The 12807-nt window shown below is 46.7% G+C and overlaps 1 protein-coding gene across 2 annotated transcripts in view; it reads left to right on the forward strand.

The window, feature by feature from the left end:
* The first annotated feature begins 278 nt into the window (after positions 1 to 278).
* AK7 (adenylate kinase 7) overlaps positions 279 to 12807 on the forward strand; it is a 100272-nt gene continuing 87743 nt past the window's right edge. For both annotated transcript variants that reach the window (XM_017858000.1, XM_017858002.1), the window contains exons 1-2: positions 279 to 443; positions 7092 to 7280. In XM_017858000.1, the coding sequence (XP_017713489.1) occupies positions 339 to 443; positions 7092 to 7280 (294 nt within the window). In that variant the 5' untranslated portion in view covers positions 279 to 338. The remainder of the gene's footprint in view (positions 444 to 7091; positions 7281 to 12807) is intronic.

Below are 12807 nucleotides of genomic sequence, written 5' to 3' on the forward strand. Positions count from 1 at the left end.
CCCCCGGGCACGACACGCCCCGCCCCGCCCTACCCGGCACGACACGCCCCTCCCTACCCGGCTCGCCCCGCCCAGCGACCGGCTCAACACGCCCCGCCCCGCCTGGCACGCCCTGATTAGCGTCGGGCACGACACGCACTCCCCCGCCCGGCACGCCCCGCCCAGCGCCCGGCTCTCCCTGCTTCGTCCACGACACGCCCCTCCCAGCCCGGCAAGCTGTGCCCGGCGCCCAGGCCCCGCCCCCAGAGGGAGAACCTGCCCCGCCTCCCCGGCCCGGGCCCCGCCTCCTTGGCAAGCGGAGTGACGCTTTCACCTTAGCAACCAGCGTGGCTCCCACCATGGCTGAAGAAGAGGAAACTGCTGCTCCCACGGAGAAAGTTATCCGGATCCAGAGGGTGTTTATAAACCTGCTGGACTCCTACAGCAGCGGAAACATCGGGAAGGTGAGCGGCGGCGGCGGCCCAGAGCCTCACGCCAGCTCTTAGCTCCCAGCCCTCGGGCCCCGGTACGCAAACCCAGCGAGGGTCTGCGCACCAGGGCGCTGTCGGGGCCTTTCTTCAGGGAGGGTCCCGCGTCCTGGGCACCACCAATGCCCCTTGGACCACAGTCTGCACCCAGGCTGGACAAGGGATCCTACGTGGAAGCCCAGGTGTCTGGACATCACTGGTCCATCCCCTGTTCCTCCTTTTAATGAGGGGAAACGGAGGTTAACAGGGAGGAAAGGACTTGCCCAAGATCACATAGAGTGTTGAGGCCAGAACCTGGACAGAGTCCAGGTCTCTTGCCTCCTACTAGGTTCTCTTTATACCCCTCCATCGATTTTGAAGCGGGCAGCTAAACGAGAAAATAAATCAATTTTTTTTGTTCTGAGACGGAGTCTACCTCTGTCGCCCAGGCTGGAGTGCAGTGGCCCGATCTCGGCTCACTGCAAACTCCGCCTCCCAGGTTCACGCCATCCTCCTGCCTCAGCCTCCCGAGTAGCTGGGACTACAGGCGCCCACCACAATGCCCGGCTAATTTTTTTGTATTTTTAGTAGAGACGGGTTTCACTGTGTTAGCCAGGATGGTCTCGATCTCCTGACCTCGTGATCTGCCCGTCTCGGCCTCCCAAAGTGCTGGGATTACAGGCATGAGTAAATCAAATTTTTATATTGCCCATGAAGCGTTTTTCATTCATCCATCCCTTCAATATATGGTTCTTGAGCATCTATTATGGACCAGACACTGTTTGGGTCCCTGAGTTCCATTAAGTTTCTCACCTTTCTCTGTCTTTATCTCTGGAAAATGAAGATATTCAAAAAAAAGGGCTCTGAGGCCCTTCGTGCTAATATGACCAGTTGTCAAAAGAAAGCCATGATTTTATCATTCCCCGTGGGTAGGACCCATCGATCTTAATTCTGTACTCGAGCTACAGAGAAATCTAACCTCACCATGAACAGACTTCTCTGAGGCCAATGACTGCACTTTCAAACAGGACAAATCTGTTTAAAATAGGATGAGGCTACAGTATGTACCATCTGTATTAGTTTTCTAGGGCTGTGGTAACCAGTTGCCACAAACTGGGTGACTTTCTAAAACAGAATTTATTCTCTCGCAGTTCTTGAGGGCAGAAGTGCAAGACCAAGGTGTCAGCAGGGTTGGTTTCTACTGGAAGCTCCAGGGGAAGAACTGTTGCTTGCCCCTCTCCTAGCTTCTGGTAGTTGCCAATAATTCTTGGCACCCCTTGGCTAGTACACTCCAATCTCTGCCACCTTTTTCACATGGTATTCTCTCCCCTGTGTCTCTGTGTCGAAACTTCCCTCTTGTAAGGACATCAGTTGTTGGATTAGGACTTACCCTATCCAATATGGCTTCATCTTAACTTGATTACATCTGCAAAGACCCTATTTCCAAATAAGGCCACATTCACAGGTTCTAAGAGGACAGGAATTTGGTGGGGGTAGACACTATTCAACTCTGTATACCTTCTAAAATGCATCCATCAAAAAACAGAGATTTAGGGTGGGGCGTGGTGTAATACTAGCACTTTGGGAGGCTGAGGTGGGTGGTTCACCTGAGGTCAGGAATTGGAGACCAGCCTGGCCAACATAGTGAAATGCTGTCTCTACCAAAAATACAAAAATTAGCTGGGCATGGTGATGAGCACCTATAATCCCAGCTGCTCGGGAGGCTGAGGCAGGAAAATCACTTGAACCCAGGGGGCAGAGGTTGCAGTGAGCCGAGATTGCACCACTTCACTCCAGCCTGGGCAAAAGAGCGAAACTCCATCTCAAAAAAACACACAAAAAAACAAAAACCAGAGATTAAGGCATATAATTTAGGTGTGTGTATATATATATTTATATATATATGGCATGTAATTATACAAGATAATATATATGTGTATATTACATATGACCTATATCTACCAGAAGGGACTCTAAACACATGATACATCTTCCAAATTATCAGAAAAGGTAGGAAAGAAGAAGCAAAGACACAAACAAAACTGTAACAAAATATTTTTAAAGAAAGGAAGCATTACCACACAGGTGTAGTATAATCTTATTTGTGTTTTTCAAAAAAATATACAGACATAGAGAAGACAGATGATTTATCTGTACACAGAAAATACACAGAAAATGTCCCTGAGGGCCGGGCGCAGTGGCTCAAGCCTGTAATCCTAGCACTTTGGGAGGCCGAGACGGGCGGATCACAAGGTCAGCAGATCGAGACCATCCTGGCTAACACGGTGAAACCCCGTCTCTACTTAAAAAAATACAAAAAACTAGCTGGGCAAGGTGGCGGGCGCCTGTAGTCCCAGTTACTCAGGAGGCTGAGGCAGGAGAATGGTGTAAACCCGGGAGGCGGAGCTTGCAGTGAGCTGAGATCCGGCCACTGCACTCCAGCCTGGGCGACAGAACGAGACTCCGTCTCAAAAAAAAAAAAAAAAGAAAATGTCCCTGAGGTCAGGAGTTGGAGACCAGGCTGACCAACATGATGAAACCCTATCTCTACCAGAAATACAAAAATTAGCTGGGTGTGGTGATGGGCGCCTGTAATCCAGCTACTCAGGAGGCTGAGGCAGGAGAATCGCTTGAACCCGGGAGGTGCAGGTTGCAGTGAGCCAAGATTGCGCCACTGCACTCCAGCCTGGGCGACAGAGTGAAACTCCATCTCAAAAACAAAAAGGTGACATTTAATCAAACATACACAGGATAAGGCTCAAGCCAGAGAAAATAGTTCTCAGAGGACACAGCAAAGGCACAGGTTCCGAAGTAGGCATAGGGTTGGCATGTTTTGTATGCACAGTGGCTAGGGGGCAGTGCACCAGGCTTCCTGGGCCCACTTCTTCATTAGGTGCGGCAAGTACTGTGCCCAGGGCCCATGAAACTTTTAGGGGCCCACAAAAAGTGTGTTAATTTCTTTTAAAATCAGAAGGAAACAAATCTTGAGTCAATGAATGTGTTTGTCTCTACGGCATGCAATTGAGAAATATAATGTTTAATTTTTTTTTTTTTTTTTTTATGGAGGAGAGGGCCCACGGAGCCCAGAATGTGGCCCAGTCAGCTCCTAAGCAGGGCTGCACTCACGGTCTGTGCTCCATAGAAATGTATTACATAGAGTAGTGGAGCAGAGGCTAGCACAGAGGGCCAGATCATGGATGGCCTTGGTCAGGAGTTTCATTTATACTCTAAATTCAGTGGGAAGCCTTGAACAACACAGGGGCTAGGGGTTTTGTTTTTCAAAAAGAAACAGATATAGGATGCAGTGGCTCACGCCTGTAATCCCAGCACTTTGGGAGGCCAAGGCATGCGGATCACTTGAGGGCAGGAGTTCGAGACCAGCCTGGCCAACATGGCAAAAGCCCATCTCTACTAAAGATACAAAAATTAGCCAGATGTGGTGGCTAGCGCCTGTAATCTCAGCTACTCCAGAGGCCGAGGCAGGAGAATCACTTGAACCTGGGAGGCAGAGTTTGCAGTGAGCCGAGATCACACCACTGCACTCCAGCCTGGGTGACAGAGTAAAAATCTGCCAAAAAAACCCCAAAAAGATACAGATATAGAGAAGATAGTTGAAAATCTGCCCATAACTCTTATTTATTTATGTGTGTTTAGAGACGTGGGTCTCATTAACGTTGCCCAGGCTGGACTCGAGTTCCCGGGCTCAAGTGATCTTCCCACCTCAGTGTCCTGAGTAGCTGGGACTGCAGGCTGTGTATAACGTTTGACTCCCCAGAACTAAACTACTAATAACCTATTGTTAACAGGAACCCCTACCAATAACATACACAGTCAACATGTATTTTGTACATATAAAATATACTGCGTTCTTACAATAAAGTAAGCTAGAGGAAAGAAAATGTTTATAAGAAAATCATAAAGAAGACAAATATATTTACTATTCATTAAACAGAAGTGGGTTGCCCTAAAGGTCTTCATCCTTTTTGTGTTTATGTTGCACAGGCTGAGGCAGAGGATGAAGAGGAGGGGCTGGTCTCAGGGGTGGCAGAGGTGGAAGAAAATAAGTGGACGAGTGTACCTACAAAGTTCAAACCTGTGCGGCTTAAGGGTCACCTGTATAAAAAAGGGAGGGGACATGAACATGGTTGAGATTAGGAATGAAGGAGAATCTAGGCATGGTGGCACACGCCTACCTTCCCAGCTGCTCAGGAGGCAGAGTGGGGAGGATCGCTTGAGCACAGTTCGAGGCTGCTGTGAGCTGTGATTACATCACTACATTTCAGCCTGGGAGGTATACATAGGGCTGAGTAAAACCTTGCCTCAAAAAAAAAAAAAAAAAAAAGAATGAGGGAAGGGAATTTATCTCCTTCCTTAATCCCCTTTGAGATGGAGTCTCGCTTTGTTGCCAGGCTGGAGTACAGTAGCACGATCTTGGCTCACTGCAACTTCCGCCTTCTGGGTTCAGGCGATTCTCCTGCCTCAGCCTCCTGAGTAGCTGGGAATACAGGAGTGTGCCACCACGCCCAGCTAATTTTTGTATTTTTAGGAGAGATGGGGTTTCACCATGTTGGCCAGGCTGGTCTCAATCTCCTGACCTCGTGATCTGCCCGCCTTGGTCTCTCAAAGATCTTGATTATTTTTTATAACAATATTTTTATAATGAAACTTCTTTTAGTATACAGAGATCTTTATCTAGCAGTCCCCCTGCCTTGGTCTCCCAAAATGCTGGGATTGTAGGCATGAGCCACCACGCTCTGTACAGAGATCTTTTTCAAAAGCTTTTCAATAACAGAATTTTCTAGTTGGTCCTAATTAATCAGGGCCTTTCTCAAATTCCAGGTAATTACTGATCATCTCCTCCAAGGAACATGGGAGTGGGAATATGAGGAATATAAGAGAAAAAGAAGCTGTGTCTCGTCGTTAGGCTTACAGCCCAGTTGGGCAATGCCACCCCAGCCCTATCTCTTTTTGCTGCGCATCAATTTCCTCAACTGTGAAAGGGGATAATAAAATTGAATATGTATGTTTGAGAGATAAATGAAATGGAAACATACATAATTTACTTGGGAGAAATATATTCCAATAGGAGGTTGAAGCTGGCAATCTTGCATGCTAACCTGGACTGTTTTCTATCAAAATAAATGAGGTGGGACTTTCTGTTTATTTGGTTTTATTATTTTTTATTCCCAAGGTATGGTAATTCCATGGTTATTTATATATGCTTAATAGATAAATTAAAATAAAATGATTGTGGACATATATAAGTAGTTATTGACATATAAACAGATGAAACTCTTCACCACCACAGAAGCCACTTCTAAGGATAGCTTTTGGAAAACAGGAAGAGAAACTCTGCCAACTTCTTTCTATTTCTTTATTCCATACTGTAGCCACTGGCCACATGTAGCCATTGAACACTTATGTGTTCAATGTGGTTAGTCCACACCAGCCTGGGCAACAACAGTAATACTCCATTTCTACAAAAATAAATATAAAAATAAAAAATTAGCCAGGCATGGTGGCACACACCTGTAGTCCCAGCTACTCAGGAGGCTGAGGCAGGAGGATCAGTTGAGGCCAGGAGTTTTAGGTTGCATTGAGTATGCTCACACCACTGCACTCCAGCCTGAGCAACAGAACGAGACTCTGTCTCAAAAAAAGAAATGTGACTAGTCCAAATGGAGATGTACTGTCAGTGTAAACTGCAGATTGAATTTCAAATAAAAAAGTAAAATATCTCAATAATTTTTATATTGATTACATATTAAGTTGATAATATTTTGGATATATTGCATTAAATACCACAGCATTTCTTTTCTTTTCTTTTTTTTTTTTTAAGGCAGAGTCTTGCTCTGTTGCCCAGGCTGGCATGCAATGGCACAATCTTGGCTCACTGCAGGTGAGCAATTCTCCCAGGTTCAAGCAATTCTCCTGTCTCAGCCTCCCGAGTAGCGGGGACTACAGGTGTGCACAACCACACCCAGCTAATTTTTGTATTTTTAGTAGAGACGAGGTTTCACTATGTTGGCCAGGCTGGTCTCGAACTCCTGACCTCACATGATCCACCTGCCTCAGCCTCCCAAAGTGCTGGGATTACAGGCATGAGCCACTGCACCCGACCTCACAGCATTTAAATTAATTGTACCCTTTGTTTTCACTTTTTAAAATGTTGCTTCTAGAAAATTTAAAACTAAGTAAGTGCCTGTAGTCCCAGCTACTCAGGAGGCTGAGGCAGGAGGACCCCAGGAGTTTGAAACCAGCCTAGACAACATAGCAAGACCACATCTTTAAAAATAAATAAAATAACCTATGTGGCTCCTATTACATTTCTACATTTCTGTTGGACAACACAAATATCATCACTGTGACCCAGCTCTGCCTGCTGCTAGAGGAGTGCAGTATCCAGAAACAAGTTAATTAAGCTCTCTGACCCTGAGTTCCTCACTGTAAAATGGGGAATTATAACAGTACCCACTCCTCCAGGAATTCAATCAACTTAAATGAAATGACAGTGTGCAAAGCATCTGCTTTGCCTTGGTGGTGCCCAGCAAGCACTCAGGAAAGGTAAGTTTCTAGAATCATCATTCACTGGCTCCCTGACTCTAATTTGTTCTTACCATTTGGGAAATTTCTGTTTCCTTGCAGTTTCTATCCAACTGTGTAGTTGGGGCTTCACTTGAAGAAATTACAGAGGAAGAGGAAGAGGAAGATGAAAATAAGTCAAGTACGCTGGAAGCTTCCTCAGCCAAAGTGAAGGAAGGCACATTCCAGATTGTGGGCACGCTGTCCAAGCCTGCCAGCCCACGGCCTGACTTTGCAGTGGAGACATACTCTGTAAGTCCCGGAGGCTCTGGCCAGGAGTAGGCAGAGGGAAGAGTCACCTTCGGCTCCAATGCCTTGACAACTTGTTTTACTGTTTGTCTCCCCTTCCCTCTCTTCCACAGACATGGCCAGGTTGAGGGAATGGCTTTCTGCTGTGATGGAGATTTACCTCGTAGACCCCACTTTCAATTTTGGGCCAAAGCAAAGAGTTTAAATTAGATAGTGTTGGAAAGGATGGATCTAATTTGGACTTTCAGACTCATACAATTCTCCTCTCCAGCATATTCTGCCCAGGATTATCCAAGATGAGTCTGTGCCATGATGGGTGCTGTCTGTGAAGGAGAAATAGGCTGGGCGCAGCTCATGCCTATAATCCCAGCACTTTGGGAGGCTGAGAAGGGAGGATCACTTAAGGCCAGGGGTTCGAGACCAGCCTGGGCGACATAGCAAGCTCCTGTCTCTATTTTATATTTATGAAAATAATTTTTTTAAGAGAAACATCCTTTGGTAATGCGCCACTCAGGAATAATATACCATTGCTGTCTCCAGAAACAATGCTGTCTCCACATGACAAATTCAACACAGTCCTAGTCCTAAGATATTTAAATATCTGAGAAGGAGTGGCCTCTTCTTCTCCTGGGCCAACTCCTCCCTTACCCTGCCTGCTACTCTCTGGAGCCTACCATACAGCTTTCCACATGCTGTACCCTGGAGCAGCCTTCTCTCTCTCTTTTTTTTTTTTACCCAACCCACCTCATTCATCCTTCAAGACTTGTGTCACTTCCTCCAGGAAGCTATTCATGATTCCTACTTCTCCCTCCCAGTTTGGATTCTGAGCTCTTTTTTGAGCTCCCATATCATCCTTTATCTGCCTAGATCATAATGCTTTTCACACTCATTGTTACCACCTGTGTATCGTGGGGTCCATGGACACTGACTATCAGCTCCTTGAGGGTGGAGACCCTGCCTTGTTTATCCCCGTGTTTATCCATGTATCTGTGGCACCTAACACAGCCACTGCCACAAAGTGGCCTTAATAAACACTAGTGGAATGGACAAATGCATCCCCTCCAGACATCTTTAGGACCTTCCCATTCACCCCCTTCCTCTGTCTTCTGGGTATTCTTTCTCATTCACCTCCCTTCTCTCTCTTCTTGCCACTGGCTTCTTCCTCTACACCTACACATATGCTCAAATCATTCCTACTGTAAAAAGCACTTAACCTGACCTCCCTGCTGGCCACCAGCCTCTTTCTCTGCCCCTGGCCCCTGCCACCACTAAACTTCAGGAGATCACCCTCATTTGCAGGCCTCACCCATTTACCCCCACCATTCACTGGTCTATCCAATGCTGGCTGGCCCTGCCCACAACACTTCACAGGAGGTGCCCTGGCCAGTGTCACCAGCAGTCCCCTGACTCCTGAGGGCTTAGCTCACCTGGCTTCACAGCAGCAGCCTGGCTTCCCAAGAGAAACTCGCCTTCCCTTCTTGTGCCTCGGCTCTGCACTGACTAAGTGCCCAAGCCCTTCTTCCCAGCTGCTTTCTCTCGCTCCTTTTCCTCTTTTTACCCTTTAAATGCAGTTTTCCCCAGAGCTCCCTCCCTTCCTGCAACAGGTGACCTGCCTAAATTTTATCCAGGCCTATAGCTTTAGCTCCTCATATAGCTAATGCTTTTCTCACCTGTCTGTAGCCTCCAAATCCAACTGCCTCCTAGACCAGCCTCCGGTTGTCCTGCAGGCATTGCTAAATCAACATATCCAAAATCATATTTATTAGACCCTCCACAAAACCACTCTTTTTTTTTTTTTTTTTTTTTTTGAGATGGGGTCTGGCTCTGTTGCCCAGCCTGGAGTGCAGTGGCACAATCTTGGCTTACTGCAACCCTCGCCTCCTGGGTTCAAGCTATTCTCCTACCTCAGCCTCCCGAGTAGCTGGGACTACAGGCGCGTGCCACCACGCCCGGCTAATTTTTTGTATTTTTAGTAGAGACATGGTTTCACTATGTTGTCCAGGCTGGTCTTGAACTTCTGATTTTAGGTGATCTGCCCGCCTTGACCTCTCAAAGTGCTGGGATTACAGGCATGAGCCACTGCGCCCAGCCCAAAACCACTCTTTGTATGACTTTGTATTACTGGTTTGTATTAAAGACCTTGCTATCTCTGTCAATTGGGGCTGTCTTGGACTGCATGTCATAGAAAACAGAGGTGACCCAAACTGGCTTAATAAATAAGGAAATTCATCAGCTTATGTAGCTGGTGGCCCAGAAGTGGAACCAGCTTCAGAGCTGATCCACAGGCTCCAGCTCCTCTTCCTGCCCCTTCCTGGGCTCTGCCCTCGTTGGGGGATGACTTTATCTTCAGGCTGGCAGCAAGGCTGCAACAGTCCAGGGCCTTAGTTCATCATACACAGTGACACTCTGGCAAAGCAAACTTCCAGAAGGTCTCAAAGAAAGGAAGACGGACATTGCCAGCAGTCCCTGGCGAGCATCTCTTTGAGTCTCACTGTTGTGAATGAAGTCGTCGTCCCTTTCCTGAGACAGGCACTTACCCTTAGATCAATTAGGCTCATCCTTTAAGCCAGAAGAGGGAGTTAATTTCCCGCAGGCTGAGGAATATCTGAAGCAAAATTGGGGTTTTGTTGGAGAAAAGGAAGAGGAAACAAGTTTGTAGACAACAACAGTGTCTTTTATCCCATTCATTATGCACTTGCCTTCCATCAAAGCTGAAACCCTCAGAGAGCTGTGGGCTCTTCCCTTGCCCTTGACACCTGAATCCTATTGGTCATGGGGTCCTCAGCACATCTCTTTGTCAGGTGTCCAGTCTGCCCCTCCTTTCCATTCTCATAGCCATGTGCATTAGTTCCGATCTCCAGCATCTCTCACTACTCACCTGAATTTGATTCTGCGAATGTTTCCTGTGCACCCTAAGGATCTACAGATGAACGTGGAGCTCACAGCTTGGCAGGGACTCTGTGACAGTAAATGTGGGGACAGAGGCATGCACAGAGCATCACCCAAGGCTCTCTGAAAGGGACACCTAAGGAGTTCTCAGTCTTATCTAGAAAGACAGGCAAATGAAGCTTCAAATAGCTCCCTGCCAAGCAGATTGAGGCCTCCTATGCTCTGATCTTGAGATCCTGGAGCCTCCATTAGCACAAAGTCCTGCAGATGGCCCTCCCTTGGAAGGTTGGGATCTACTGGAGATGGTAGGGCTGAGGCTGGTCTTCCGTGGTTGAGTGGAGCTTGCCAGACAGGTAAGGGAGGAAGGAAACACCAAGCAAGGGGGAATGCCTGGGAAAGTATATGGTGCGCTGTGGCAGAGAAAGAGCATGGGCTATGGGGAGCCACAGAGAAGACACAAAGGTGGCAGAAAAGGTGAGGGAGAGTGCTCGCTTCAGCGGCACATATGCTGAAATTGGAATGATACAGAGAAGACCAGCAAAAAATAAAGAAAAGAAAAGAAAAGGTGAGGGAGAGGTGAGAATGGAAACCGTTGGCCTGGTCCAAGTTATGAAAGGTGCCTCTACCTGGCTCAACAAGCCACCTACTATTCCCTGAGCATTCTGGGCTCTACCAGGTGAGCTCGTATTCATCCTTCCAGCCCAACTCAAATATCTTCTCCTATGAGACATAATCATGTCTTTCTCTTAGTCCATTGAACCTCAAATGTGCCTCTATCTATGACAGCCCTTTCCACATTTGGGGCTGGCTGTACAGGTTGCACACTGTACAAGAGTGCCTGGCTAAGGGAGTGAGTGAGTAGGGGCTGAAAAGCAGCCTGTTATGTTGGCTGTCCTGGGCCCCAGAGTGTAGCCCTTCTTATAATTTTTTCACCAAGCAGGTTACCTTTTTTCTCATTTGTACAAGGGCTTCATATGTGCTTGGTTGGGTCCTTGTCTACATTAGACCATAATTATTTGGTATAAATCTTCTCAAGAAAGCGCATGCACACACACACACACACACACACACACACACACACACACAAAATGCTCCTTAGTATCAGCAACTATATATTATTCATTTTTGCCTTTTTTACTACAGTCAAAAGCAGGGCCCACAAATGTTTGTTGAGTGAACAAATGAATGCACAAAAATGGTCACTCCACATTGGGTGAAGACAACCATTCTCTTGAAAATGTGGCTGTTTCATCTTAAATAGATCCAACCATAATTTGATACGTGTGCATGTTTTTCTATGGACAGCACTCGCACCTGCTTTTACAAGCTGGAAACATAGATGCTGTAGCTCCTTTCTCTGGGACCACATCTAGAATACACATCTTTGAGTCCTTGTATTCTCCCAGTGTTTTCTTCTTTTCTTTCACATGTTATTTCTGGATCTTGATCCATCCTAGGTGTACTGGGAAGGTAGTGTCCTTTCCCACTGTCATGCTACTGGTAAAGTAAAAATGGATGTTTGGATCAGGATTGCCAGTGGCTCTCCTCTTGCACATTCAGTCGAGAGAAGGAACTGAATGGCTGGTGGTATGGGTTGAGTTGTTTCTCCCACACCCCGAAGAGATATATTGAAATCCTAACCCCCAGTATTTCTGAATATGGCCATATTTGGAGATAGGGTGTTTGCAGAGGACATCCAATTAAATGGAGGTCATCAGCCAGGAACGGTAACTCACGCCTGTAATCCCAGTACTTTGGGAGGCCGAGCGGGCAGATCACCCGAGGTCAGGAGTTCAAGACCAACCTGGCCAACATTGTGAAACCCTGTCTCTACTAAAAATACAAAAATAGTGGGTGCCTGTAATCCCAGCTACTCGGGAGGCTGAGGCCGGAAGAATTGCTTGAATCCGGGAGGTGGAGGTTGCAGTGAGCTGAGATTGTGCCACTGCACTCCAGCCTGGGCAACAGAGAGAGACTCTGTCTCAAATAAATAAATTAATTAAATAAATAAATGGAGGTCATTTAAGTGGGCTTATCATCCAGTATGACCAGTGAGCTTATAAGAAGGGGAAATTTAGACACAGACGGCACACAGGTAGAACACCATGTGAATATCAAGGTGGAGATCAGGGTGATGCATGTACAAGATGAGGAAGAGATTGCCGGCAAACCAGCAGAAGCCAGGGCAGAGGCACGAAACAGACTCTGCCTCTCAGCCCTTAGAAGGAACCAACCCTACAACACCTTGATCCTGGATTTTTAGCTTCCAGAACAGTGAGACTTTGGTTGTTCAAGCCATGCAGTTTGTGGCAGTTTGTTACAACAGCCCTAGAAAACTAATGCAGATTCATCCAAAAGGATCTAGGGAACAGGGCTGGAGAAACTAGCAACCTAGTGCATGCTGTTGAGTTTAACAAGGATGTATTACCTTGCCAAAGCAGAACTGTCATTTCCTGAGGAAACGCATCAACTTCCCTTTGTTCTTCAGCTTGGTTTAAAAGGTTCTATTTTAATACAGCTGGTCAAGGAACTGTGGAAAATAGCTGATGTTCAGGACAATGGGAATAACAAATAATGCAAATCTTGGTTTGGAAATGCAGGGTCTTTTTATTGTTCTCTTAATGTACTCAGGGTATTGTAC

The sequence above is a fragment of the Rhinopithecus bieti genome, unplaced genomic scaffold (genome assembly GCF_001698545.2).
Source record: "Rhinopithecus bieti isolate Rb0 unplaced genomic scaffold, ASM169854v2 scaffold_41913, whole genome shotgun sequence".
Lineage (NCBI taxonomy): Eukaryota > Metazoa > Chordata > Mammalia > Primates > Cercopithecidae > Rhinopithecus > Rhinopithecus bieti.